At 39.2% G+C, this 26,246-nt stretch overlaps 2 protein-coding genes across 3 annotated transcripts in view; both read left to right on the top strand.

Annotated features, from left to right (window-relative positions):
- The first annotated feature begins 920 nt into the window (after positions 1-920).
- LOC122994370 (transcription factor BTF3 homolog 4-like) lies at positions 921-7,259 on the top strand. The gene is made up of 6 exons (XM_044369003.1): positions 921-1,028; positions 1,503-1,562; positions 3,761-3,874; positions 4,635-4,836; positions 6,337-6,396; positions 6,760-7,259. The coding sequence occupies exons 2-6, from the start codon at positions 1,509-1,511 to the stop codon at positions 6,804-6,806; spliced, it is 477 nt and encodes a 158-aa protein (XP_044224938.1). The 5' UTR covers positions 921-1,028; positions 1,503-1,508; the 3' UTR covers positions 6,807-7,259.
- A 4,552-nt stretch (positions 7,260-11,811) lies between these two features.
- The window catches only part of zfyve9a (zinc finger, FYVE domain containing 9a), a 29,169-nt gene continuing 14,734 nt past the window's right edge, over positions 11,812-26,246 (top strand). For both annotated transcript variants that reach the window (XM_044367739.1, XM_044367738.1), the window contains exons 1-4: positions 11,812-12,074; positions 21,090-21,193; positions 22,235-22,342; positions 23,765-25,224. In XM_044367739.1, coding sequence (XP_044223674.1) covers positions 22,273-22,342; positions 23,765-25,224 — 1,530 coding nt within the window. In that variant the 5' untranslated portion in view covers positions 11,812-12,074; positions 21,090-21,193; positions 22,235-22,272. The remainder of the gene's footprint in view (positions 12,075-21,089; positions 21,194-22,234; positions 22,343-23,764; positions 25,225-26,246) is intronic.

Raw genomic sequence — 26,246 nt, 5'->3', positions numbered from 1 at the left:
TAAATATCTTGGCTGCGTCCAAAGAGAGACAGTTTCTCATATGTCTAAAATTTGCTAAGTTGTACTTTATGGTTTTAACCGTTTTTTTTAAACATGTTTCTTAAAGTTCAAATTTGGATCCAGTGTCACACCAAGATATTTAAAATCAGTAACTATGTGAATTTTTTCACATTTGATGAAAATATCAGCGATAGTAGGTTGTACCATAGTTTTAGAGAAAAACATACATTTTGTCTTGTTTACATTTAGATTCAGACATGATAGATGAAGCCAGTGTGTGATCCTTTCCAATGCAGTTGTTAGCTTAGCGCTTAATATCAATTAGAAATAAGGTAAAGTTTGGTTCGCCATTGGTTCATTTCATTTTATGTATACGGAATTTGCCAATTATTATAAATAGTTGGATTTAAAAGCTAACATTATTGGCCACTGAGGTATTTCAAAAATTAATCAAAATATCACTACCATAAACATGGAACATTTGAACAGTTTTTCTAGATAAAAAGTTTTGCATATCAATTAAACATATTTTAGAATACAAAAGAAAAATAAATTACATCGGAAAAATACATAAAAATGTGTTTCTTTGTTTAGACCTCAGCAGTAATTAATTTCACATTTTTGGGGGGCGGTTCACATGACGTCACATCCACAAAACCGCGTGTTCCTGTCTGCAGCTTGAAATAGTCAAGTTAGACAACACAATGTGAGCACGAGACCGGAAGCGCGTACGAAAACAAAAGTTTAACGCCTCAAAATGTACAAAAAAGGACATTAATTCAGGATTCCGCGCATAAAATCAGATTGTAATACGTCACAGCTCATATTTCACCTTACTCATATGTAATATTATCTTTACATAAATAAAAAAATGTACTATAGTGTCATTTATATGGGTTATATTTTGAAAACGGAGTCGGAAGTGCATTATATTGCTGCTGACTTGACATTTGGTATTAGCCGTGTTGCTTCAGCCTCATTAGTAGCGAGAAGAGCAGTTAAACGGATTGTCAATTTATTTATCAAAGGTAAAAAAATATATATATATTTCAATCTCTGGTTAACATTAAAGCCGATCTGTTTTTATCGTTTTAATTGACGTTAGCTGTTTGCTAAGCCAGGAACAAAACAAAACGCGCTAGCCACTGACGCTATGCTAACATTAGCTAAATTAGCTTTCAGACGCTAGATAGCAGCCTAACTACTAGATAGCTGCTGTAATGTTAGACGTAGATGTAATTAATACATTTTGGTTTCAGTCACTTCTGTTGTCTTTGGTCAGTATTGTCAGTATGGCTTCAGTGTTGGCAAGCTGCTAGCTTAGTGCTAATGTGCGGAGATGAGGGACATTACAGGTCTGATTGCCTAACTCATGCTGTGTGTGTGTGTGTGTGTGCTCTCTTAAAAAAACTTGTTCCGTTAGATTGTATTTTATTTTTTTCCATTTTATATGAAATATATGGTGACAAATTAATGTTAAAGTTGTTGTTTTTTTTTCACAGAACACTATGAATCAAGAGAAGCTCGCCAAACTTCAGGCACAGGTCCGGATAGGTGGAAAGGTGGGTGTACAACTATCCTTTTTTTATTTTTTTTATAATGCATGACATAACAGTTATAGCTTTAATCAAATGTACTGTGTAGCAGCGTCGATCAGGGCTTTCAGAGAGGCTGCTCACGGTTGTCCTCGTCCTGTCGTTGGCCCAGTAGTTTGCTTATTTTAAGGAGTGTGATGGCATTCAGCATCTGCCAGGTCTTTCCTCCTGACCTCAGCATATCCTTTATGGTGGGAGAGCGCTGGGCCCTCCATCTGTGGCCTCTATGGCTTTGTTCACATTTGTTGTGAGGTCTTTACCTCGGCTGCACACTTGATGGCGTCATTTGTCGAGAGAAGAGGCTCCTGTGCCTCTTTACAGATTGCACTGGTGTGTTTCTCAAATCAATTTATCTAGAGGGCACATTTAAAAACAGTAAAAGTTGACCTAAAGTGCTTTACTGCGACTGAGAAATACAATCAAATGAAAACACGGATATGGTTGTGAAGATCAAGGGGGAAATTTATAATGACTGTAAAATAAAATACTTAATAAAAATGGGATTTAAATCCTAAAAACAGGACAGTATTGCACAGAGAACCAACTATTTATAGAAAGAGACAATAAATAAATAAAATAAAATCCATTGATGTCTTCATGATGACTATTAACAGGCTGAAGAAAAGAGATGGGTCTTAAGACAGCTTTTAAAAACATCAGTTGAGGGGAGAATCTAATAATGAGAGGCTGTTTTACACTTTAGGGCCAGAAGTAGGCTATAGTTACTTGTTGGCAAGATGGAGGGCAACAGATTTAGGACCATGTAATTAGAGCTGTAATGATTAGTTGATTAGTTGCCAACTATTAAATTAATCACCAACCGTTTTGATAATTGATTAATTGTTTGGAGTCATTTTTTAAGAAAAAAAAGACCAAATTCTGATTCTAACCTCTCAAATGTGAATATTTCCTGGTTTCTTTAGTCTTCTGTCACAGTAAACTGAATATATTTGGGTCGTGGACTGAAAACAAGACATTCAAGGACGTCACCTTGGGCTTAGGTGATCGACATGTTTCACCATCTTCATAGACCAAACAACTAATTGAGTCATCGAGCAAATAATTGACAGATTAATCATTGATGAAGATAATCATTAGTTGCAGCCCTACATGTAATCATGTCTCCTACTCAAGTCTGGATGGGGACCTCTCATCTCTCTCCCCTCATTTCTTGTCACTTCTAAACTGTCATCTGTCTGATAAAACAAACAAAAAAAACAACAACCAAAAAATACTTTAAAAAGAAGTAAAAACCATGGTTTAAAAATCTGTTTGAGTAAAAGCAAAATTATTTCTGATCAATTGAAAGTAAAAGTTTAGGGCTGCAACTAGCACTCTTTATCTGTTAAACCATTGGTTATTTTCTAGATTAATCAACTAGTTGTTTGGTATATAAAATATCAGAAAATGGTGAAAAATGTTGATCATGATGACGACCTCAAATGTCTTGTTTTGTCCATAACAGTTCGCAACCCGAAGATATTCAGTTTCCTGTCATAGAAGACTAAAAAAAACAGAAAATATTCATATTTGAGAAGCTGGAATCAGAGAATTTTGACATTCTTTTTTCTGACAACAAAATAGTTTCCGATGAATTTATTAGCCAACAACTAAACGATGAATCAAGTTATTGTTGAAGCTCATGAGGATTTCAATGAGCAACAGATGACTCATCGTCTTTGTACAGTCTTTTTAAATTTCTGTGTCATCGCTGCTCGATCACAGTAGTGCTTCCTCCAATGTTTTTCATTGTAGTTTTCCATAGTTGTTTTTAATAGTAGTTTTCCATAGTAGTTTTCCAGTTTCTTTTAAATTATGGAGAGTATTAGAAACAGGACAAATGTACAATAAACCATTTAATATTAATCCTAGTGTTGTGCACCACTTTAACAAAATCACATGAGTGTCTGACAGAAAATCTGCCATTTACAAACAGGTCTTTGTCATTTGTTGTGTTAACCAGGTTTAGTTTTATGCTTGTAACTGCTTCACCAGAGCTGTCATCTAGAAATTAGTAAATTATGTCTAAGCTAGGATGTAAAGAATGTCCCTCATAGATTTAAAAAAAAAAGTCTCTGACCCAGTGGTATTAAACTGTGTTTGAAATTTCATCCCATTCAGTCATTTAATCCCTTCTTTGGCATGCACACCTGTTCTTTCCTCAGGGAACGGCCCGCAGGAAGAAAAAGGTTGTTCACAAAACAGCAACAGCTGATGACAAGAAGCTCCAAGGCTCATTGAAGAAACTGGCAGTGAACAACATTGCAGGGATCGAAGAGGTGAGGCATCTCCGACAAGATTCAAAAGAAATTAACGTCACTGTTGTGCTGTAGCTGCACTGTTTTTGACTTTAAAAAAAAAAAAAAAAATCTTTTATCATCGTCACATTATAAGGAAAAGATAAGACAGGGAGAGTCTAACCAAAGCGTTCTCTAATCATGTCATCATCTAGTTTATTTTTAGTGCTTTTATGCAGGTTGCTCCAAACAAACTGTTTCAGATAAATCAAAGCACACAAACATAAAACATGTGGATACGGCACTAGCTTGTCACACGAAATTTTGTTTCATTCATTCATGTTGAGGCTCAGTTGGCTTGTTGTATCTTATTTGAATTATTTAAAGTGCTAATATATTTACTGGAGACTAGACTAATACTTTGGGACACACTTTTCTCTCTACAGTTTTTTTTTTTTTAAGATTTTGGGTTGCATTATTATATAAGTAAAATCAACTTGACTGTGCTCAGAAGCCTCTTGAATGTGCTGTTAAAATTGATGAGCAGCCATGTTTTTCCATGTGAATTTACTCTCTCTTCATGTGATTATTTGTAATTATAGTGGATTCTACTTTTGCACCAGTCTAATCTCAGTCTGAATGAGTGAATCACCTTTAAAACAGATACCAAATATAATTTAGGTGTTAAAACATGAAACACTACAGACATCATCTCTTGACAGTCCATAATCTTGTGTCAGACTATCAGTTGAGGCTCTAAATCCGACTGCTCTCTCTCTCTCTTTCTCTCTCTCTCTCTCAGGTGAATATGATAAAAGACGACGGGACGGTGATCCACTTCAACAACCCCAAAGTTCAGGCGTCTCTGTCTGCCAACACCTTCGCCATCACGGGCCACGCTGAGACCAAGCAGCTGACAGAGATGCTGCCAGGCATCCTGAGCCAGCTGGGAGCCGACAGCCTCAGCAGCCTGCGCAAGCTGGCTGAGCAGTTCCCACGGCAATGTGTGTACACACACACACACACACACACACACAAACGCTCTCAGTCACAAGGTCAGGGCTCTTAGTAGCTGTGTATGTAATTTCAGGAATATTCATTGAGGTTTGAGAGATCTGCTCTGCAAAAACAACGTCAGCAGATTTTATGAATATATTAATGAGAGAACAGAAGCAGCAGGGCAGCGTAGTGAGAAAAGAGGCCACCTTTTAGGACTTCATGTTGAGAACCATTATCCTGTTGACGAGTAAGGGTCGGTTTACGCTGGACCAGAACTGGTTCATAAGACGAAATCAAAAGTACGTCTGACGTGCCACACTCGAAGACAGAGCAAAAAGCTGGCCGTCATAGCGAGGAGGAGACGTGATGTTGTTCAAATATGAGGATAACAGCTCACACTTGCAGACAAATCTCTGCTGGAAAGCATTCATAGTGTTCCACTTGATTTTTTAACATGAAAAGTGACAGAAATGGTTGTGTAAGACTAAAAGGGGATCCAACCAATCAGGGCGAAGTGAAGTTGGTTTCAGAAAGCTACAGAAATGGGAGGAGGTTTCTGAAGCTTTTCAACTCTCTGACAAACAGCTCTGAGTTAATTTACCCCTTCTACTGACACTACAAGTAGCTGGTCATAGTTGAACTTGTTTAAAACGTGTCTGTTTTAAACTTGTTTTAAACTTGTTTAAAACAGACACACAGCCTCCTACATTTCTATGTGCTTAAGCAGATTTGTGTGACAGATTTGTTTGGCAGTGTTTTTTGTTTGTTTACAATCACAGGAGCACGTGTGGAGATTAAATCAGTAAATGTTACTCAGAGAAACTGGTTTTTAGCAGCGACAAAAACTGAAGAGAACAGAAAGGACTGCAGTGGAAGAATGAAAACAGCAGCTGAAATAATATAAGAGACTATACACGTATATATAAGAGACTGGTTTATTGTTCAGAAGGGCGTAGGTGAAGGGTGTCTTCTAGTCCAACAAGTCCAGCACAGTGTCTAAGCGTTGAGTTGATTCGGTTTGATGCGGTCGGCCTCGATGTGCGTTTAGATGAAAATAAACCCAGTGAAGCAAACAACGGAAATAGGAGCAGCTTTTCCACATGGCAACACAACTAATCGTGTGATGTTTAAAGACGGTGCCACAGCGGAGGTAAACTTGAACTTTTATGCAGAGTCCAGAACAAGAGCAGCACCTCACCACAGCAGCCTTTTAGTAGCTGTTCTGGAGCTTTCAGTTGTATTTGCAAAAAACAGAACAAGAAAGAGGATTTATATCTTTAGACAATGTGTGAAAGAAATCAGATTTTTTGGGTGAGGGGGTGTCAGGAAAACGCACTCACAATATAAATTCAGAAACATTGAATTTTACAACAGGAGTTTAGTGGAAACACTGGAACACACACTAAAACAAATCTGTTTGATCTATGAAGGAATTTATTTTTGCCAATTTGCAGCTCAACTTCTGATTTAATGTTTGATTTTGTATTTTTTTCTCTATATTGCAGCAATGGACATGAAAGCAGTCAAGGAGGAAATTGCAGAAGAAGAGGACGACGATGTCCCAGGTAAAGATGGAAATAATAAATGCTTTGATTTGAAGTGTTGGTCATTAAAGGTTTGTTTCTCCTTCTGTGAAACATCACCTATGTAAACTTTATCAGGTTTGTTTGAAAAAATTATAAACTACATCAAGTTTTAAGATTAAATTACACAATCTCCAGGTGGGAGTATTAACACTTTCTCAGCCAAGAAATAAAGGATGTTTGGGTTTAGATCATTTTATCTGTATCAATCTTTTTAAACAGTTTATAGAAATTAAGAATAATCAGTCACTATCTTTCACAAATTTTTAGTGTCCCTTTTATCAAATGCTGTGCGTCTTTATGAGGACAAAACTCTGATGCACTTTGCTGTTTTCTGTCTTACAGATCTTGTGGAGAACTTTGATGAAGCCTCAAAGAACGAAGCAAACTGATGAATCCTTTTTTTTTTTTTTTTTTTCCTTCTTCCATCAACCTTTTTTTTTTTTTTTTTTTTTTTTTTTTTTAAAAACCTCTTGCAGACTCACAAAGGGCATTTCCTCTTGTGGGGAAATGGTTGTTAAAGGTGCAATGCATCATCTTTGGAGGCGTGAACCACTCTCGGTTTAGCCAGCCACAGCAACACAATAACAACAACAACAACAAAATGCAGATACAGTAGGGTTTTGATTTCTGTAGGCTGTGATATTGTGGACACGAAGAGACCAAGATCTGTACGACTCAGCACCCAAAGGACTCAGACCGCTTTAAAAAAATAAGCTTTCTACATGGTTAAACGTGGCTAGTATTTAAGAGATTGTTTATTAAAGTACAATAAAAGTGAATGATGAATTCACTTTACATATAGTGGTGATTATGAATTTAATAAAACATTTTTGGGCTATTGATGTTTCTCTTTATTACTTGACTTTTTAGATTTTTTTTTTTTTTCAGTGTCGGCCGCTGGAAGAATACTTAAGATGAATCCAAATAAACAAAAAAGCAGCATTATTGTATTTTCCTACATGTCTGCTTTTAATGGGCAGTCTTGAATTAGTGGGTTAGGCCTTTATATGTAAAGTATTTGTAATTGATTGCTCAGTTTATAAATAGAATAAACACTGAAGCCTATAAAAAGCCCCTCATTGCGCCTCTTCCTTTACACTTCCTTGAATTCACAGATATCTGAGCTGTTACGTAACACAGAAAGCTGGAGGGAAAATTAGTAGCGCATACAAGCACGATCACGTTTTCTAACTAAAGTTCAAACTAAACAACTTACCACTGATGTTTTCTACCAGTTAAATACATTTACTCACCTACTCTGTGAATCAACGACAGTGGAAAAAGTATTCAGATCCTTAAATAAAAATGGTAATAAAACAAAATATTCATTTACATGGAAAAGCATTCACACCTTTAATTGGGGGAAGGTATTAGCTGCAAAATGAACTTAAAGAATGAAAAGTGCAAGTTCTTACCATGCAGCAAGGTATCCCCGTCAGTATTGTGTAATATATTTTATTATTATTACTAATGCATTAACAGTAAGGACCATTTTAATGTGTTTGGTCGAAAGAGAGCTACTTTTAACCTTTACATTGGATTATTTTACTATTATTTTGGCTGTTACATGCTGTTGGGTAGTTCGATCTATAATCACAAGTAACTACAGCTGTCAAATGAATGTAGTGGAGTAAAAAGTGCAATATTTCCCTCCGTCATGTAGTCGAATATAAGTGAGAAGTAGCAGTAAAATGGAAATATAAAATACATTGTAGTGCAGTACTTGAGTAAACACTTTCCACAACTGTTAATGAAGTCCAGTTTTGGTTATTGATTGTCATTTATCAAGTAAAAAAATCCAGATTTTGCTGTTATAACGTCACAAAATCTGTCATTTTAGCTTGTGTCTGTTGGTCAGACTAAGTGATTTTATTAAGTTGCATCACTTTTGGTTCTGGTAGCATTAATAGATAAACCAATAATGAAAATAACTGTGAGGTAATGGCCTTGATTTGCATCACTAAACTACAGTTAGGATTGTGTCCATCAATAAGGAGGGGTAACAGAGTTTGGGTGGGATTTACAGATCACTACATCCCCGCCAACACTGTCACATCCTGTCTCATTGATCATCTGTGACGCTGCGCGCTGCTCTGCTGCATCGTGCTGATCAATGGGCCGCTGCTGTCATCCCCTCCCTGTAACAGCGGGAGAGGCTCTCACAAGGTTACGGGAGGATGAAATGTGCCATTTTGGCTCTTTAGGGTGTCGCACCGGGAGCGGGACAGAGCTGCGGACCCACCCCGGGGCTCATCACACCATCTTCTGCCCGGTTTGAGCCAAAATGTCCCTGCTGCTGCTGCTGCTGCTGCTGTTGCTGCGGCTGCGGCTGCTGGACCACAGTAGAGGCTGGATGAACCTGCGACAAGTCAGACAGAGACAGCAGGGTCCAAACAGGAAACTACAGGCTGTAAATAAGAGCCCCAAAACTACACTTAGTATTACATGCAAAAATAAGGGTGTAAAGGTTTTTATTTTGTTTGTTTGTTTTGCTTTTTTGTTACTATTTCCTAATATTTTCCAGACTAAACAATTCAATTAATTGACCTGAGAGAAAATAATCGGCAGATTAATTAAAGATCCCATCCAGACCTGTTTTAAGACATAACAAAACACTCTGCTTTGACTAATAATTGGTTCAATTATTTTGTTAAAATACTTAAAATGACATCTACTCCTTCTCCCTCATTTAAAATCCAGAATCTATGGATGTACAAATATGCGTCATTTCAAAAGTTTAATTGCTGGACACAAGATGTCTCCTACTTCAATGTAAAGTATTCTCAGTGTTTGTGCACTGGAGACTTCAAGTTTCCACATCACACTTATGTAAGTCAAATATTGGACCAGAATTGGCTCCATACTAGTTGTGATGTCACAAATCACGCTCGTCGGTACACGCCTTGAACTCAGAGTTAAGGTCACCACAGAGAAACTTTCCACTTTCAGCAGATGAATATGAAAACAGCCTTCTAGCATCAAACTCTGCACGTACATCATTCTGCAAAGTGAAGCTCAAACATCCAACAGTAGGAACAAGAAGAAAAACATGTTTTTGAGTGGAGGGGGACTTTAACAATGAAAATAATTGTAAGTTGTAAGTATACGTCTACTTCACGTCAGACAGACATATTTTTACTCCACTACATTTATCTGACAGCTTTAGTTAATAGTTGATTTACAGATTCAGACATTACATACACACATGTGATCAGTTAAACTGCCCATTGGTTTAAAGTAGCTCATAGTAGCTTCATCCCCACCAGCTACAACATTAAAATGCTGCTCACACAGTAATGCATCAGCAGTAAAAATCCAATAATGCAATAGGATATATAACACTGAGAGGGGTCATTCTGCTGCATAATAAGTACTTTTACTTTTGATACCTCAAGTACATTTGACTGATAATACACGTTTACTTACAGCAAGTGTTATTGTTGTATTACTACTTATGATGCTGAGTGCAGGACTTTTTGCATGTAGCAAAAAGTAGTTTTGAAGTATTTTTAAAGTTGTTAATTGCCTCGTCCCACTAGTGCAAAGTAACAAGAACATTTTTCTTTTAATTCTATTTGGCACTCTTTTTAGTGCCAAAGTCCCTCTTTTTGTTACTCAACAGGGAAACACTGGAAACACAAAGAGGGAATTTGATGCTAAAAAGACTGAAAATGTGTCAGATATCCACTTGATACGACTAACTCAGACTGCTGAAGCCTCATATAAGCTTCACATCAACTTTTAAATGCATTTTTCACATAAATGACTGTGTGGACACACTGTGGATTTTGGTCCTCCATCACTTACATTGAAAGCACATTTGAAGGGGATCTTTAAATAGTCAGTATGAACAGGAGGAATGATTACAGCAAGGAAAACCTCTTTCACTGTTCATATGGACACCTGACTTTTGTTTTAAGACAGACTTGAAAAGCTGTGAACCTATCCTTTAAGATGCTGCCTACATGTTAATGCATCAGTAACAATAATACAATAGTATGAAATATTATATATTACAATGATGGCAGGGACCACTCTGCTGCAGAATGAGTTCTTATACATTTGATACTTTAAAGGTGCAATTTATAATATTCAGCCCCACTAGATGTCGCCCTATAGCACCAGAATCTCAGACCAAAACAAAAGTGCACGTTGTTTATTCAATAAAGTTGGAAAAAAAATAGAAAGTGGCCCCTGAACTGACAGCTCAGATCAAACTGTCAAACTAGGCAGTACTGATCAAATATAGATCAAGATTCTGTTACTGCATTGCCTATTTCTCACCTCAGATGTCTTCAGAAAAATATTTTAGTGTACTGTTTAGCTGTAATATGAGAAATGTTGTGACACGGCCGCCATGTTGAAAACGGACACTGGGAGGACAGGGAGGGACTCACATGCACTAACATGCACACGTGGCTGGACAAAGAACAGAGAAGTTCGGATTACAACACACACAGAGGGAGTGTGACTTCATTCTCTGCTCAGGACGCCATTACTCCACTATGTCTTTACATAGCAAATAGTTGTTTACTGACATCTAGTGGGGCTGAATATTGTATATTGCACCTTTAAAGGTACAGTGTGTAGAATTTAGTGGCATCTACTGTAATGGACTTGACAGAAATGGAATATAATATTCATAAGTATGTTTTAATTAGCATATAATCACCTGAAAATAAGAATCGTTGTGTTTTCTTTACCTTAGAATGAGACCTTTATATCTACATAGGGAGCGGGTCCCCTTCCACTGAGGCCGCCATGTTGCACCACCATGTTTCTACAGCAGCCCAGAATGGACAAACCAAACACTGGCTCTAAAGAGGGCCTTTTGCGTTTTTTTGCGAGTTTCGCTGCCACCCTAGACACTTGGAAGAGGAGGGTGAGGGGAAGGGTATTCAGTAGGTTTCAATCTGCAACCTCACCAATAGATGCCACTAAATCTCACACACTGGTACATTAAAGTCCCTCCTCCACTCAAAATAAAATGTGTTTTTCTTCTTGTTCCTTCAGTTGAATGTTTGAGCTTCACTGTGCAGAATGATGTATGTGCAGATTTTGACATTTAAAAGTTGTTTTAACATTCATCTGTTGAAAGTGGAAAATTTCTCTGTGCTCACTGAAAATTCAATTTTAAGATTTTACAGATTTTGGAATTTTTAATGAGAGAGAGGGAGTAATTTTAAAGACTTTAACGAGTTAATTGAACTTTTGTTGTGGAAAAACCATATGAGACACACTTTATTATTCAAAGCAGAATATTTTATATACATCTTAAAACGTATGGAGGGGATCTTTAAGTATTTTTCTTTTAAATGCAGGCTCTCATAGCTTATCATTCGTCAGTAAAAAAGTTTGTGTTGAAATACCTAACCGGACGTCACATGTTGTCATCCTGTTAGCTTGACGCTGCTCCACAGTCTCTCCCAGTATTGAACCGTCGGGGGAGGAGGAGGAGGGATCCATGAGCGCTGCTGTCGCCCAACTACGACAGCCTGACTACAAGCTGTACTTTCCGACTTGCGCTGTTTGAGTCAGGCAGCGGAGGGTCTAACACGGGGAGGATACTCAAAAATAGCTTTCAAAGGCGATTAGAGTATGACGGATACTGACGGAGGGGCTCCGCGGGGCTGCGCGTAAAGATGAGGATTCCTCCGGTGAGTAAATGAATTTTGTTATTTTTTATTTCTCATGACATTTCACAGGTCTGTTGTGGCTCTGAACGTTACTAACGTTTCACCGCCATTGACCCAAGAAGTCAGTGTGGGTAGGTGTTGTGGTATTTTTTTTGTTTAGCTAGCTGGACGGCAAGGAATACCGAGAAGGTGGTGTTACGGTAACACTATTTTTACGTCAATTAATTACACAACACGTTAACATAGCTTTTATATTACGAGCTGTAGCTGAACACTAAAACATATCAGTGCAGCGGAGGGTAAAATACTTTGAGAAATTGACTAAAATAACCGCAGGAGGATTGCTTTTTTTTTTAAACGTCTCATAACGGTTAAAAACTGGCCGTTAGCCTGGAAGCCCACCGACTCAGTGACGGTGTGACTGTCCGTCAGAGCAGCAAGTCGCTGCCGTCACTCGTCGCACGACTGCCCGCTGAACCATTGAGGCTAATATACCAGCTACCTCATCCGCCTGGTGCAGCCTGCTGCTTGTTCACTCCTATTATTTGCCCTCTAAATTACACATTTTCACCATGTTGTTCAAGCCACTTGTTTTGGAAACTTAACTCGTGGCCTTTTTTTTGTGTTCGCGTATTTTGTGTGTGTGGACGTTAAATTCAGCTAGCAACTCTTAGCTAACACAACTATACACAAGTTTTAGTGCAAACAAACCTCAACTGTGCTGGTTTTGCTGCTGATTAAGCGTCCTCTATTTAATAACACGGAGCAGTTTCCCATGTGTTTACCCTGTCTACCTGTGAATAATATTTACCAATCTGAGGCTGTGTTTGGCCTGTAGGCAGCAGGCACAGCCACAGGGTTGCATAATCCAAGCTAATGGTCATCTATCTGCTCTTTGGTGAGGTTTGTCTTTTGCATTTTTAACCTCATCATTTTTTTTGGTGATACCGGGCCTCAGTGAAGCTCTTGAGATGCATTTATGAAGAAAGGTGGGCCCATCCCAGTGCCACCTTGAATAGTCATCAACAGTGAGAGAAATTGAATTTGTCATAAAGAGAAAGCCAGATCAGATAATATCAAAGTGTGTGTGTTTTTCCCCCCCTCCTCCCAAGAAATCAGTGTATCATTCACATTACAGGCAAAGCTTAAGCTGTGTATATGTATGATTTTCTTGTCTGGTCCTGTTTGACTTCTCCCCTTCAGCCTCATCACTCTGCGATTGTCACATGCTCGATGAAGGTTTTTTACCTACAGCAAGAGAAGATGATATCCCAGTACATCTTCCAGCAGTATGAAAACCCAGGGGGGTTGATTGAGTAGACTGATCCAACAGGCTCTCGTGTATGTGTGTGTGTGCACAGACTTCCCAGATGTAGGTTACTGTATGCTTTCAGAAAGTATTACAAGTCTCTCCCTGATGGCAGCCCAGCAGCCTGTCTCCTTTTTGCTGTTTTTTGTCTTGTGGTGGTTAAATGTAGATCAAAACATGAGGGAGAAAGGAAGCTCATAATAGCTTTTGACACTTGCTGTGAAGCAGCTCTTTGTAGCAGGAGGACAGCTACTGTCTTCTTTAACTTTCTTTCTTCAAACCTCAACGGATTAACCATTTCAACCTCTCATCAAAGAGATGATCTCTTTTAATTTTTTTTTGAGGAAGTGTGACCTCTTGGGAGGATACAAACCTGTGTGGCTTGTTATTCTTTCATGAGATTATGCTTTTATTTCTTTTAATCTCATGCAGTGCTCACTGTTATTGAAAGAAATTAAACTTACTGGCGGAGGTTAGACAACTCCCAGTGTGCTCCCAGTCAGGGCGTTGAAACATTACATAATTATGTGTCACTCAGTCATGCGATCATGTTGTTAGAAAGTGATGTCAGTCCATTCTTAAAGAGAGGAAGTGATCATTTGAGGTTTCCTGTGTTTCCCCGTAAGTAGACGGCGTCTGGAGCATGGCGGTGTCTAGTATGGATCATAAAGGGCTGTTAATCAGGATGTGAATCTGCAGTCCATGGAATTTTGTAGTACAAGAGGTGGAAAACAGTCCAGAAACTTGGTCCAGAACTCTGTTTACTTGAAGAAATATTTAAGAGGGGTTTTCTCGACCCCAAACCTTCAGTGAATGAAACATCAGCTTTCAATAGATCATGGTCAAAATTGTTTTTTCTCTTTAAGCTTTTAACTTTTAGCTTATCTTTTATAATTATGGTATTTTATGCACTTGATTATTTTATTTATATGAAGGTTTTATTACTATTTTAAGGCTGTGCTGAATATTATCCTGTCTGTCATGCACTTGGAACAAGACAAGTTCATAATAACGTTTGTTGTGATGGAAATAAAGTTAACTCAAAAGTCCAGGGTCAATATGCATAAAATTTACAAGAAAGAATTAAAAATAATCTTTATTTACAAGTCAAAAATTATTAGAATTATATCATTAACTTATTATTAGAAAAAGTAGAACTAAGGCACGTCGCATAAGGGTGTGAACTTTCAGCAACGTCTAAGCATAACGCTCATGTTGTGACTTAAATGACACCAAACGTAGTGAAATAATGAGAACAGCGACGTCTGCCTGAATATCCTCCCTGATGCACCAAAGCAGCCAATAGCAGCCCTCATAAGGTTATGCGTCAGCGCAGCATCACACCATTCATCATGGTTTAATGCACAGCTTGTCATTATTAATCCTCTGAAAGCTTCCTCCTCATCCCTCCAATCTTACATATGCTTCAATATATTGAAGCCTGCAAGAAATGAGCTTACGATAAGACGTATTTATCCAAATTACCAGTATTTATCTTAGATGTCGTTTTATTTACAGTAAATAAAACTCTTGAATATGTTAAAGAAGGTTAGATTTTCAAAGATATGTAGTGGTTTTGAGCGTGGAAGGTCATTCCTGATTTTTGGGCTCAGGATGTGTGACAAAATAATACTCAACTCAAGGTCCACTTACTAGCTTTTTTTTCTTGATATCAAATCCATCACATGGTCTTCTCTTATTATGACACCTGAGTCAGTTTCCATTTGCTGATGAAGACTGTTGGATGTGGTTGAATGTTCCAAAAAATCAGTTAGTCAGTCAACTTTGGGTTGAGATAATTTTGTTATTTATATGTTGTGTCTGTAAATGAACGAAATGGATTTGTAATTGTTTCTTCAGAACAGAAAATACAGACATGTGTCTCCAAAATGTGACATTTTTCTTCAAATTTTGAGGCGAGATAAATGTCACACCTGAGCTTTCAGAGACAGATTTTATATATTTAAAATAAGCCCTCGTAATAATTTTTGCACTTTGAAATATATTTAGTTTTCATGTGAAATAGGAAGAATTACTACAAGGTCAACTGAACATGTCAAGGATCTGAATGACTTCAGCCATGTTATGGTTTATATCATCGTATATATATTTCCAAAATATCTCTTCTTCTTTGGAAACTGTTTGGTCTCCGCCTCTGTATGAGTAATGCAGACATCAGCTGGTGACTCCTAACCAGGTTAGGATACCTCTGGAACTCTTATAAATACTTCAGGAGCTCAGACCAAGTCTGAACACTTAGGAACATTTATGGAAGGCATTTATTCTTAATTTGAAGAAGAAAACTTGAGTCAATCTCTGAGTTTAGATGTAAAAAGCTTTAAATATACTTGCACGAATAGGTGTTTTTCATAATGGATGTTTTGAGTTGTCATGGCAAGAAAAGCACAAGTGTAACTAATTAACAATGGCTTCATAAGGCCTTTTAAGCCGTGCCAGTGAACCAGCATGGACAATACCAGCACCCTGGAAATAGTGCATTAAATTGCATGGAACCATTACTAATGGTTTTAATTACACCTGTTTAATTTTCTTGCTGTGAAATCAAGATGTATGCTGTGAAAAAAGTCAATTTTGTTCACATTTATAAGAAAACCATCCTCAGAAAATGGACCATTGAGAAAATAATGAGTCTCATCGAGAACATTTTCGTATTTTTATCCTAAACTACGCTTACTGTTTTCTGTGCAGTTTGCTTGTAGTTACTCGAGTGTTCCCGTTCAGATTTAACAAACTCTTAACTGCATAAACTTGTCTTAAATTTCTCATCTCAGCCTGGTGAATATCACCTGTTCTTGAGGAGGTGTACTACTGTTAGCTTAATCAACGCCTAAAATTCTAAATCATATAAGGCTACTTGTTCTGCTCAGTTTGTGGATAACTTTCATTCACAACAATGCTAACCAAAGAGCTTAAAAGAGAAATTCACACTGTTGCCAATCAGCAGACAAAAACAACAAATTTAGCAGTGTCGTCATGTTAGAAGACCTGAAACAATTAGAAATTATTAATAAAGCTGCCAACAACATGTTTGATATGAAGTTAGATGCTTAAAAACATATTTCTACAGCAAAGCAGCCAGTGACTGATGACTGAAGAATATTCTAACCTATAGTAGATGAGCTGTCAGTTTCACTGAATTGTCTAACAATAACTATAAAAGTTGCTGTGTTGAAATATTCTAATAAAAATCATAGAATTTAAAAAGGGACTTTTTGGGGGTTAAAACTTCCTACATTTTAATTTAGACTCTGGTTCTTCCGGTGGAAACGCAGATAAAGGAACTGACTTCTCTTTTTAAAAGTTTTCTGTCGGTGGGAAAGTTCCTGAAATGTGGGAAATGTGCCAAGCAATGATAACGAGGATGATGCAGTGAAGCGATTGAAGTTGGATGGTGAAGTTTATTTTGGTTATGTGTTTTATTTTAGTTAATTTAAGTATCATATCTTAACTCCAAGTCATTTATAATAAGGAAAGAAAACAAGAAATCAGAAAAAAAACAACATTTGAAGTTAAACATCCCAAAATAGAGAAGCGTTAATCAACGAAACTAAATCCAAAGAATTGTAGATAAATAACAGAACTCAAAGATATGTCAAATAACAGCAATAATTGCAAGGGATTTCCACCTGACTGTTGAGGAAGTGAATGCAGTTCCCACACAGGAAACAACAACAGGAAACAGTCTTGTTCTGACAGAAGGGACTTAATGAACCGCTCTGGCATTCTACAGTAGTATGTCCGAGCTTCCTCACTGTTTATGTCCTTGTCTTATTTCATTTCGCTGCCATGCCAGGCTGTCCAGTCAGGCATGGTTTATCGTGTTAGTAGTCTGTAAGGCCATTTCGTTATTAGCATGTCTGGCTTACAGTACAGGCTGGAGCATGACTGTAGTGAGTGGAGATCAACTGAGTTTGCTTGATGTAAAAATAGAATAGAGTCTCTGGTGTTTTTCACAGTCGTGTCTCCATGTCATCCTTATTCATGTTTTACCCTGTAGATATAGAAGTATCTATTATATTGACACACACTAATGTAGTAAATAAAGGTGGGACACGTTTCATGATTCATTCTCTGTGCAGTGACTTTGATCAAATCAGTCTTCAAAAGTTCCACAAGTTGTGTGCTGTTTACCATGTTCACCATCTTCATTTAGCATGTTAGCATGCTATCAGTTACTAATTAATACTGAACACAAAGTACAGCTGAGGCAGATGGTAATGTCATTAGTTTTGCAGCTCTTTGGCTATTATCCAGAGTATTGGACAATCCCAAATTTTGATGTGATGATTGCGCAGGAGGAAAAGCTAAGGGATCACTAAAGTTATTGCAAATCATCTTAAGGGGACCACTAACATCTGTACAAAATCTTCACCAGACAGTCTGTCTAATAGTTGTTGTGACATTTCAGTCTGGACCGAAGTGAGGAGTTGCTTGTTTATTCACATCATAATCATTTTTCTTTTCTTCTGCTGCTTTATATTTTTTTCCTGTTGTCAACATTTCTCAGAGTTTTGTTAAGTTGAGGTGGACATCTGTCATTAGTCTGTAAAATAGTTAAATTAGAGTAAATGCAATAATCTTCAGTTGTGTTGGATGCAGCTGTAGTGCATCTTTGTAGTGGTTGGATGGCACTATCATTTAGTCTTAAAAGCCCATCACACCCACACAGGTGTTTTCATGTATTCTGGCTAATTAGTTTTCTGCTCAGGTAGAAGTTGGGCAGAGTCGTGCTGGAATGACACAAGATCATCAGACTTTATCAACCAATGGGAACGATGAAGGTGCAACTTCTCCTGAACACGTGCAAAACTAATAGGATAGTTAGAGAGACGTCAGTCAAACACAGTCTGTACACGCTCACACAGACCTAAGAAGAGGCAAAATAAGTAAAAACTTAGCTACTTAGATTATAGCTGTGCAGGAACTTTAATTTTCTTGTTTTACTTCAGACTACACCACATGTAATCGCTCCTCTGGCAGTTTTTGATGAATCATTAGTTGACGAGTTGAAGGTCAGACAGTCTGGAGTAGCTTGTTTGTACACAACATTTTCTCAAGATCGTGTCGCCGCAGGACTATTTTCTTTCCACAGTCTGTCTGACTGACACACTCTCTCATGCACATATGTCTCTTTTAAAGCATCTTCCTAAGTTTACACATCTAAAAATACAACTCCTTCACGCACTTTGACTAAAGATGCATTATTCAACGCCTCTGCAGAGTAATTAAATCTTAATCAGGGACGGGCTCCTGTCCTCATGGAAGTGTGTGTGTTCATGTGTGTTTGTGTTTATGCGTGCACTGTCCCGCAGTCCACTGGAGCTTTTAATGCTCATATGGGGTGAGAGGATTTAAGAAGTCTCATTGAATATAGAGTGAAACCTGTACTGAGGTAAAAATTGCAGAGGTTGGACAGAGTGTGCTGTTCATAAAAAGATTCAACTTTGGTGCTTAGATGTTGCTCCCAGTCAGTGCTGGGGTCATCTGATGTGAAGCTAATTTACTCTGTCCAACCTGGATTATCTCCAGCACTTTGTTTTCAGCAGATTTTCAGAATTAAACAGTTTTTAACTGGTCCTGTGCAGGTCAGCGGGTAGACGTTAGAAGAAAAACAGAGGGTTTGTTGTTGAGTTTTTTTGATTTTTCCTCTCCCAGTGGGGATACTGTTACAGTCATTAAAATCTAAATGCACACATACCTGACTGAAATCCATGTGTGGTTAAAATCTGTGTAATCTAAGAAAGCATTAAAATGCCTAAAAATAATACTAACTTAAAATCACAACAGAAATGTGTCCACAGCACCAAAACTGTCAAATACAGAAGCTGGCATCAAATGTCTTGATCACGTTGTTGCTGAGTTAAATAAAATCTTGGACTATTTTAATTTGGCTTTTGTTAAATAAAAAAAAATGAGGAGAAACAGATTTGTGTTTTTTTTTCAAAAGTATTGAAAAAAGTATCATTTTGGTGTCTGTACTAAAACACGGGTGCAATATCGTACCACCAAGCACTGCTACATTTCACCATACCCAGCCCTAATTATGAGGACTTAATCAATATCATTAAGTATCACAATCTGGTTCATGTAGTTAAAACCATGTAATTATCAAACTGGTGTCACTGCATTGTAATATTCCAGTGTTTGGAAACTCAACTGCCTTGACCCCTAAAGGTTACTGTGAATTATTAGCATTTATTACTTCCTTCTTTTTAAAAATCTGAATTGAATTGCAAGAGAAATGACTTCCCTAATCCGAGATGATGAATGTAACATTTTGCAGCAACACCTCATGTGTTGGATGTCTGAACCTCCCACATAAGTTGGTAGTAGGTTGAGTCACTGTTGTCACCTGCTGTACAGTAGAGAAAGGTGATTATATGAAATTCTTATTAAAAGGTTATTTGTTTTACTGAGTGAAGATCGTGTTTGTATTGATGCAGACGCCACTTGGCGTGAGCTGCGCCTACACTGAGTCATCATATTCCATCTGGACTGTGCTCGCCTGAAGGTTTGTTATGTGCTCCAATTAAAGCATCGTTGTTTTGTTTCACTCACTGCTGGATTATTAATTTTGTAGATTTTTATAATTTACAGACAGCCTTTTTGTAGTGAGTGCTTTTTTTTTTTTTCTTAAAATATCAGCGTCCTCCTTCAGATGTGTTCCTGATGTGGTTGAAACAGTACGACCTATGATACGCTACACGTGTAGCTTCATCCCTCCTGTCCTGTGCCTTCACTGCTTTGTGCTGACATCCTGCCCCTACTTGCATCTTAAACTAAGCGGAAAATATGTTGACTCTGCTCCTTTCTCCGAGGCCTTTGCTCTGCGGAATATTTGGTCTCTGGTGTAATCCCTGGTCGCTCTTGTCCTTATGAGAATGACCCTGAAGTTCAGCCTGGCTGTTACTCACTCGCAGCCCTACACACACACACACACACACACACACACACACACACTCACACACACACACACACACACACACACACACATCACGTCACGTCACATCCCCGCTCCAAGGTCTCCTCATCAGCAAGGACAGACCGGGCAGGTTTACTGTGCAGTAATTCAGGCTTCAGCTGTTTTCCATCCATGACTCTGATTGCCTCGTCGAGCTCGGACGGGTAACGGCTCACTATGTTCGATGATGTACAACACGCAAGCTTCTGAGTACATGCTAAGATGGAGACTGTGCTGTTTATCTTTGAACTGTAGAGTCCAAGACTTATCTAAGATTTTGTTCTGATTTATCATCAGTGTGCTGTGTGGGAACGTTGATGTTGAGTTAATGTTATTTGAACACAGCTGTGATTCATATGCTTGAAAATACCAAGATTATACAAAGATAAGACAAAGAGGTTTGTTTAATTTCTACATGAATTGTGAGGTTTGATGTTCTCACCTTGTGTTTTAAAGGCAGAACATCCATAACTTAAAGCAAAGTGGGATTTGCAATAGAGACAAGCGTCAATACGCCCAAAAAACTGATTAAACACTCGGAGTACTTTGAGGGGCACTTGAGATAACTTGTATAGTTTCTATAATCTTCATATACTGTATATAATCATGTAGGGAGTTCAGTTTTTCGCTGTGACCCTACTCACTGTATCACCTAACAGTGCAACCACCAGTCAAACAACAACATGCTTCACCACACAGGTTGAAAAGCAGCTCTTTACTGAATGGTGTTTCCCCTCCCTGTTAGGTGTGGGCGCTGGGCGCTTGCCAGACTGGGTGAAGTGAGAACTGAGAGGGAAACCTGCTGAGAAATTACGCCGCCTGGGACTGCTGAGGAGGACCTCTGTGCAGGTGAGGACTCATGGAGAGAGGAGAGTTATTTCACGGTTTAAATATATATATACACATTTTTCACGTGAGTCAAAGGTAATTTATACCTGGATAACTCACAGGGCATAGAGTGTGTGGAGTTCATTTGTAAATTGAACCTGTGATAAGAACATGCAAACTATTTTACTGTTTCAACTGTCGTAGTAGTAGTAGTAGTAGTAGTAGTAGTAGTAGTAATAGTATTTTCACGTTAAGTCAGAGGCACCCGAGGCCATTGTCAACATCTTTCAATGGAAGCACATAAAGAATATGAAAAAGCAAACTAAAATCATGCCTGAAGCTTTAGCTTAGCCTATACAGCTACATGTGGGCTTTATTTTTGTACAATGTAAACTAACCTCTAAAGAGTGATTATTGTAGTTTTGTTAAGTGGTTTTGATTGCTAAATCTTGAACATTACATCAGACATCAGTAAGAAAGGTCAAAAAACAGTTTAAAATACATTAAAACCCGAAACTTAATAGTACACGAAATGATGTCCTTTACTTTTCCCTTTACTTTAGTTAAAGAATCTGCTATGAGAAATTGCTCATGGCTAAACTAGTAAACTATGTAATCCTACATTATCACACAGGTGGATGCATAATCTTTAACGTATTGCTCTCAGCAAAATGTGAGACAGTATCTCATTTTTTCATGTAAAGGAAGGTCTTATGCATTGTTGGCTTAAGGAGAATGTAAAGCACTTTGTTATTGCATTTTAAGTTCAGTTAATTCAGTCAGGAAACTACTTTTTTTGACCATACACATACTTGCCTTTTTATTATCTCTGTGACCCCAGAATGGTCACAAAAGACAAGACTGCTTGGGTGGGAAATGAGAAATAAGAGCAAATAAGCATCAGAGGGGATATTTCTGCTTAAAGAAGTCATATTAAAGTGGAGTAGAAGAGAAAGATATTAAAAAAAGGAGATATGATTCAGGCCGTGAGGGGACATCATGCATACAGTATGGATATGTGAGCACGAGTTGTCATTGAAGACACGTTTCGTCCGCTTCTAGGTTCACACGGCCGTCGGCAGGGTGGAGCTTCCTGACCCATGGAGAATTATTTCCAGGCCGAGGCCTTCAACCTGGACAAGGTGCTGGATGAGTTTGAGCAGAACGAAGGTGAGCTACGGGCTAAGGACGGGCGCTTTTAACGGATGTGGGGACGAGACGGGGGACAAACAGTGAGTCAGTGTGCTTCGAAAAGACGGATGAGACAAGACATATCTGTGGGGATTGAAGTTTCAGAAGAGCTGCGGTTAAGATGCCGTTACGTAACCCCTGAGTAAACCATCAAGGTGTCAGACAACATGAACCACCGCCCGATGAGTTTGAGTAACATTTATAGGTGGTGACTGAGGGTGGGCAGACAGGGAAAAGGACTAATTGGATTATCCATTTCCCTTGGGCTTGTGTGAGACTGTGTAATTGGTGCAAGGCAAGAGCGTTGTCTTTTTTTTTCTCCACACTTAATGCTCACAACAAGTAAAGAAATTGTATTAGCGTTTTTTCTGAAGCAGTGGTTCCAGTTTATTTATGGTAATTGTAAAGTAAACGGAGCTATGCATCTGCAGACTCCCAGCTCTCAATTATAAACACTCAGCTTATTTTAGAGGAACGACAGGCTCTTTTTTTTTTTTTCTGGATTTATCGCCGATGACCCCAGAAAAATGCCGGTCCTGCTGATTCACACGCACATTTTATTGTATTTTAATGTCGCTGTGAGCTCAGTGTGTATTTTGGCTGTGAGTGATTATCTGTGTGTCCTCTGCCAGAGATCCAGCTTGGCAGATTAACTGTGTGTGTGTGTGTGTGTGTGTGTGTGTGTGTGTGCTTGAACCTGGTACAGCACATAGTAAAACAGCTTAGCATGAATTCCAGTTGAGGGAGGCGAAGGCTATACGGTAGCTGTTACGCTGACATGGCTGTGTGAGAAAGCCGTTTGGAGTAAATATTATAAGAATTTCCGCTCATTTTACACAGCATTCATTTGTCGGCTTGACTGATGACTCCCAGGGGTGATGGAGACGTTTGGCCCACTTTTCTCAGAATTTCCCAGTCCATCCACACACTAATTTCCTACTCCATGCCAACCTCATTTCTCAATTTGTCCCCTGGTTTGTTCCTGCCATTTTTAGCTCTTTCGATCACTTGGGAGCGTGCATCTTTGTATTAGTTCTCTGTGGCAGTTCATTTGAGGCTTCCTGTCTTGCTATTGAAGATTCATTATCTCTTTGCTGGTAGCCACTTCCTCTTATTTTTTTTTTTTTGTTTCATGTCATGAACGTGAAGAGAAACCTGCAAGCTATTCAAAAACTGAGGGATGAAACCACTATTGGATCAGCTGATTTCTTTTCAGGACTATGGTTTTAAGACAAATATCCATCTAATTCTTGTAATTATAATATATACAAAACATACTGAAACACAAGACCACATATTACAAAAAATCAGTGAAAAATAAATAACAGAACAAAACAAGACAAGATAAATCTACAAGTACAGTAAGATATTCTCTGTTTTCCTCTTTTCTTTCTCTGCCAGATGAGACGGACACCCCCATTCTCTCGGATGCCAAGTGGACCCAGATCCTGGCCCCGCCGGCCCACCTGCTCTCTCTGAACCCCGCCCTGGCCCACGCAGACCTCAGCCCCCGGGAGAGTCCGCTGCCCTTCAAGACCCTCCCCGATTCCTCCTCCAGCGCCACCCCGGGGGCTGACCCTAAAAGAAATCCCGGTACGGAACCTCCATCCTGGGTTGAGGAGAGGCCGGCAGACGTCCACAGCCCACCGCTCCCCCAGCCCAACATCGGCAAACTGGTGGGCACAGACAACCTCTCGCCGCCCCCTGTGACGGCCTGTAGCACTGTGGAGAACGGCTGCCCTGCCAGCCCACAACTCGATGGGCTCAGCAAGGAGATAAATTCTCCTCCAGACAACCAGCCCGGTGCCTCTGACCAGGAGGCTAAACCTCATCAGGAAGAGAGAGCTGCATCAGGAGGAGGAGGAGGAGGAGGCTCCACTGTCAGTCACACTCACTTTACCTTTGAGGTAGGATTAGGACAGGAAGAAGCCCTGTCTGAGAAGATTTGTCCAAATGTGGAACCGGTAACACAGAACGGGGAAGGTGTCAAAGAAGGGATTGGTACACCTGTTTTACAGGACTTTGGTCAAGAAAGACAACCTGCAAACTCAAAGGAGGAGCAGGGAGAAAGTCTCCTGAATGGGAGAAGAGACATTCAAGCTGATTGTGAGGTGGAGGAGAACGGTGTGTCTCCTGAAAGGGTCCGAGAGGAGGAGGAGAAGGAGAGGAGATATGGTTCAGAGGGACAGACAGACGAGCTCCTTAGGATAACAAGCCTTCCTAATGGTTTGGAGCAGGAGAGTGGGAGCCATTCCAAGCTTAAGGAGAAAGAGGAGGAGGAGGAGGAGGAAGAGGGATTTTCTCCCTCTCCTGTCCCCTCCAAAGAGGACTCTGTAACTGAGGAGAAAGAAATGGAGGAGAGCAAGCAGGAGAGCGGCGATGGAGGAGCAGTGGGGTCAGGTAGCATTCAACCAAAACTCAACAACAATCGGCTGCAGCCGGTCAGCGTGCCCTACGGAGGGGCGCGACCAAAGCAGCCGGTCGCCCTCAAGCTTCAGATCCCACAGCCGCTGTCGGGCCAGGTCCAAAATCAGCTTGGCTCGTCCAGCAAGAACAAGAACCTCGAGAACCAGTGTCGGAGAGGCACGCCGTCTGAAACAACGGTCAGCAGCGTGACTGATCAGAGTGCAGTTGGAGTGAACGGAGACAGTGCTGTCCACTCTCCTTCCCTGATGCCCCCTGAGAGCCCAGACAATGACCTCCAGGCAGGTCAACAGGGTGCTTTGGGCAGGAAACCTGCCAGCTCCCTTGGAGAGGTTGCACCTGTGTGGGTGCCCGACTCACAAGCTCCTGTCTGTATGAAATGTGATGTCAAGTTCACCTTTACCAAGAGGAGACACCACTGCAGGGCCTGTGGCAAGGTCAGTGGACAATCCAAACTAATAACACAGCTAAAGACAGTCATTAGCGCAGTGTACCGTGCATTTCTGGGCCAATTTAGTTGTTGGGTGTAAAAAATCAGACAATGTGCCATTACTGAGAAAATTCCAGTGCAGCTACATTTATAATAATGAGTTTCTACAATCTAAAACATCAACAGTCAAGTTTACTTTCTAGGGTTTGTCCTGCAGAATCAGAAACCATCAGAAAAAGGCAGTGATGCAACTTCAACTCCTGCATTAGTGTATATAGACTAGTTGACCAGAAGATTTATTGTATTTACATGACATCAAAAAAAGTTTGCTTGCCGTTACTATGTTGTTGTTATGACTATTACTATGTTATGACTACCTCTCCAACATGTTCACACCTCTCCTACGGGGTGTGACAAGGGCATTCTGGGAACTGAAGTTAGCCTGTCAAGGCAGGCTTTTGGAAAGCTCAGTACATCAAGAGCATGCTGAAATATTGGCACTAAAATGCATTAAACACCACATAATGGCAACCTTGATAGAGGAGGGAATTTCTCCACAACATGTTTATATTTTAATTTAATTCATCATTTTGCAGTGTAGATCTTTCAGGGCATAATGAAATAAAATTTACAAACAACACCTTTGATAACAAAACAAGATAAATAAGGGGTTAATGAAGGGCTAAAATGATGATTGCATGAAGAACAACAGATGAGAAATGCATCACCAGTTTTAAAATATTGTACAGAGTTGTATCCCATCAGTGACTTCAAGAATCTTTGTTGCACTCTGTGGAGAAATGAGGTAAATTAAATGCAGTGGTTTGATAAATGAGTTCCTGTTTTCTTTGCAGATAAACTCTGTGGGTGTGTAGATAGCTTTTTTAGCATTATGGCCACCAACACGTGCGGCGGGATGTCGGCACAATGCTTTAAAGTGAAGATCTGGTTGCTGACACTGCACTGGAAAATCGCCGGACTGCTACTTAATTTCCCATGGTGGTAAACAAACACACTCTCTGCCACTTG

This window comes from Thunnus albacares, chromosome 12 (genome assembly GCF_914725855.1).
Source record: "Thunnus albacares chromosome 12, fThuAlb1.1, whole genome shotgun sequence".
NCBI lineage: Eukaryota > Metazoa > Chordata > Actinopteri > Scombriformes > Scombridae > Thunnus > Thunnus albacares.
The sequence above is the reverse complement of the archived record's forward strand: the minus strand, read 5'-3'. Positions and strand labels throughout refer to the sequence as shown.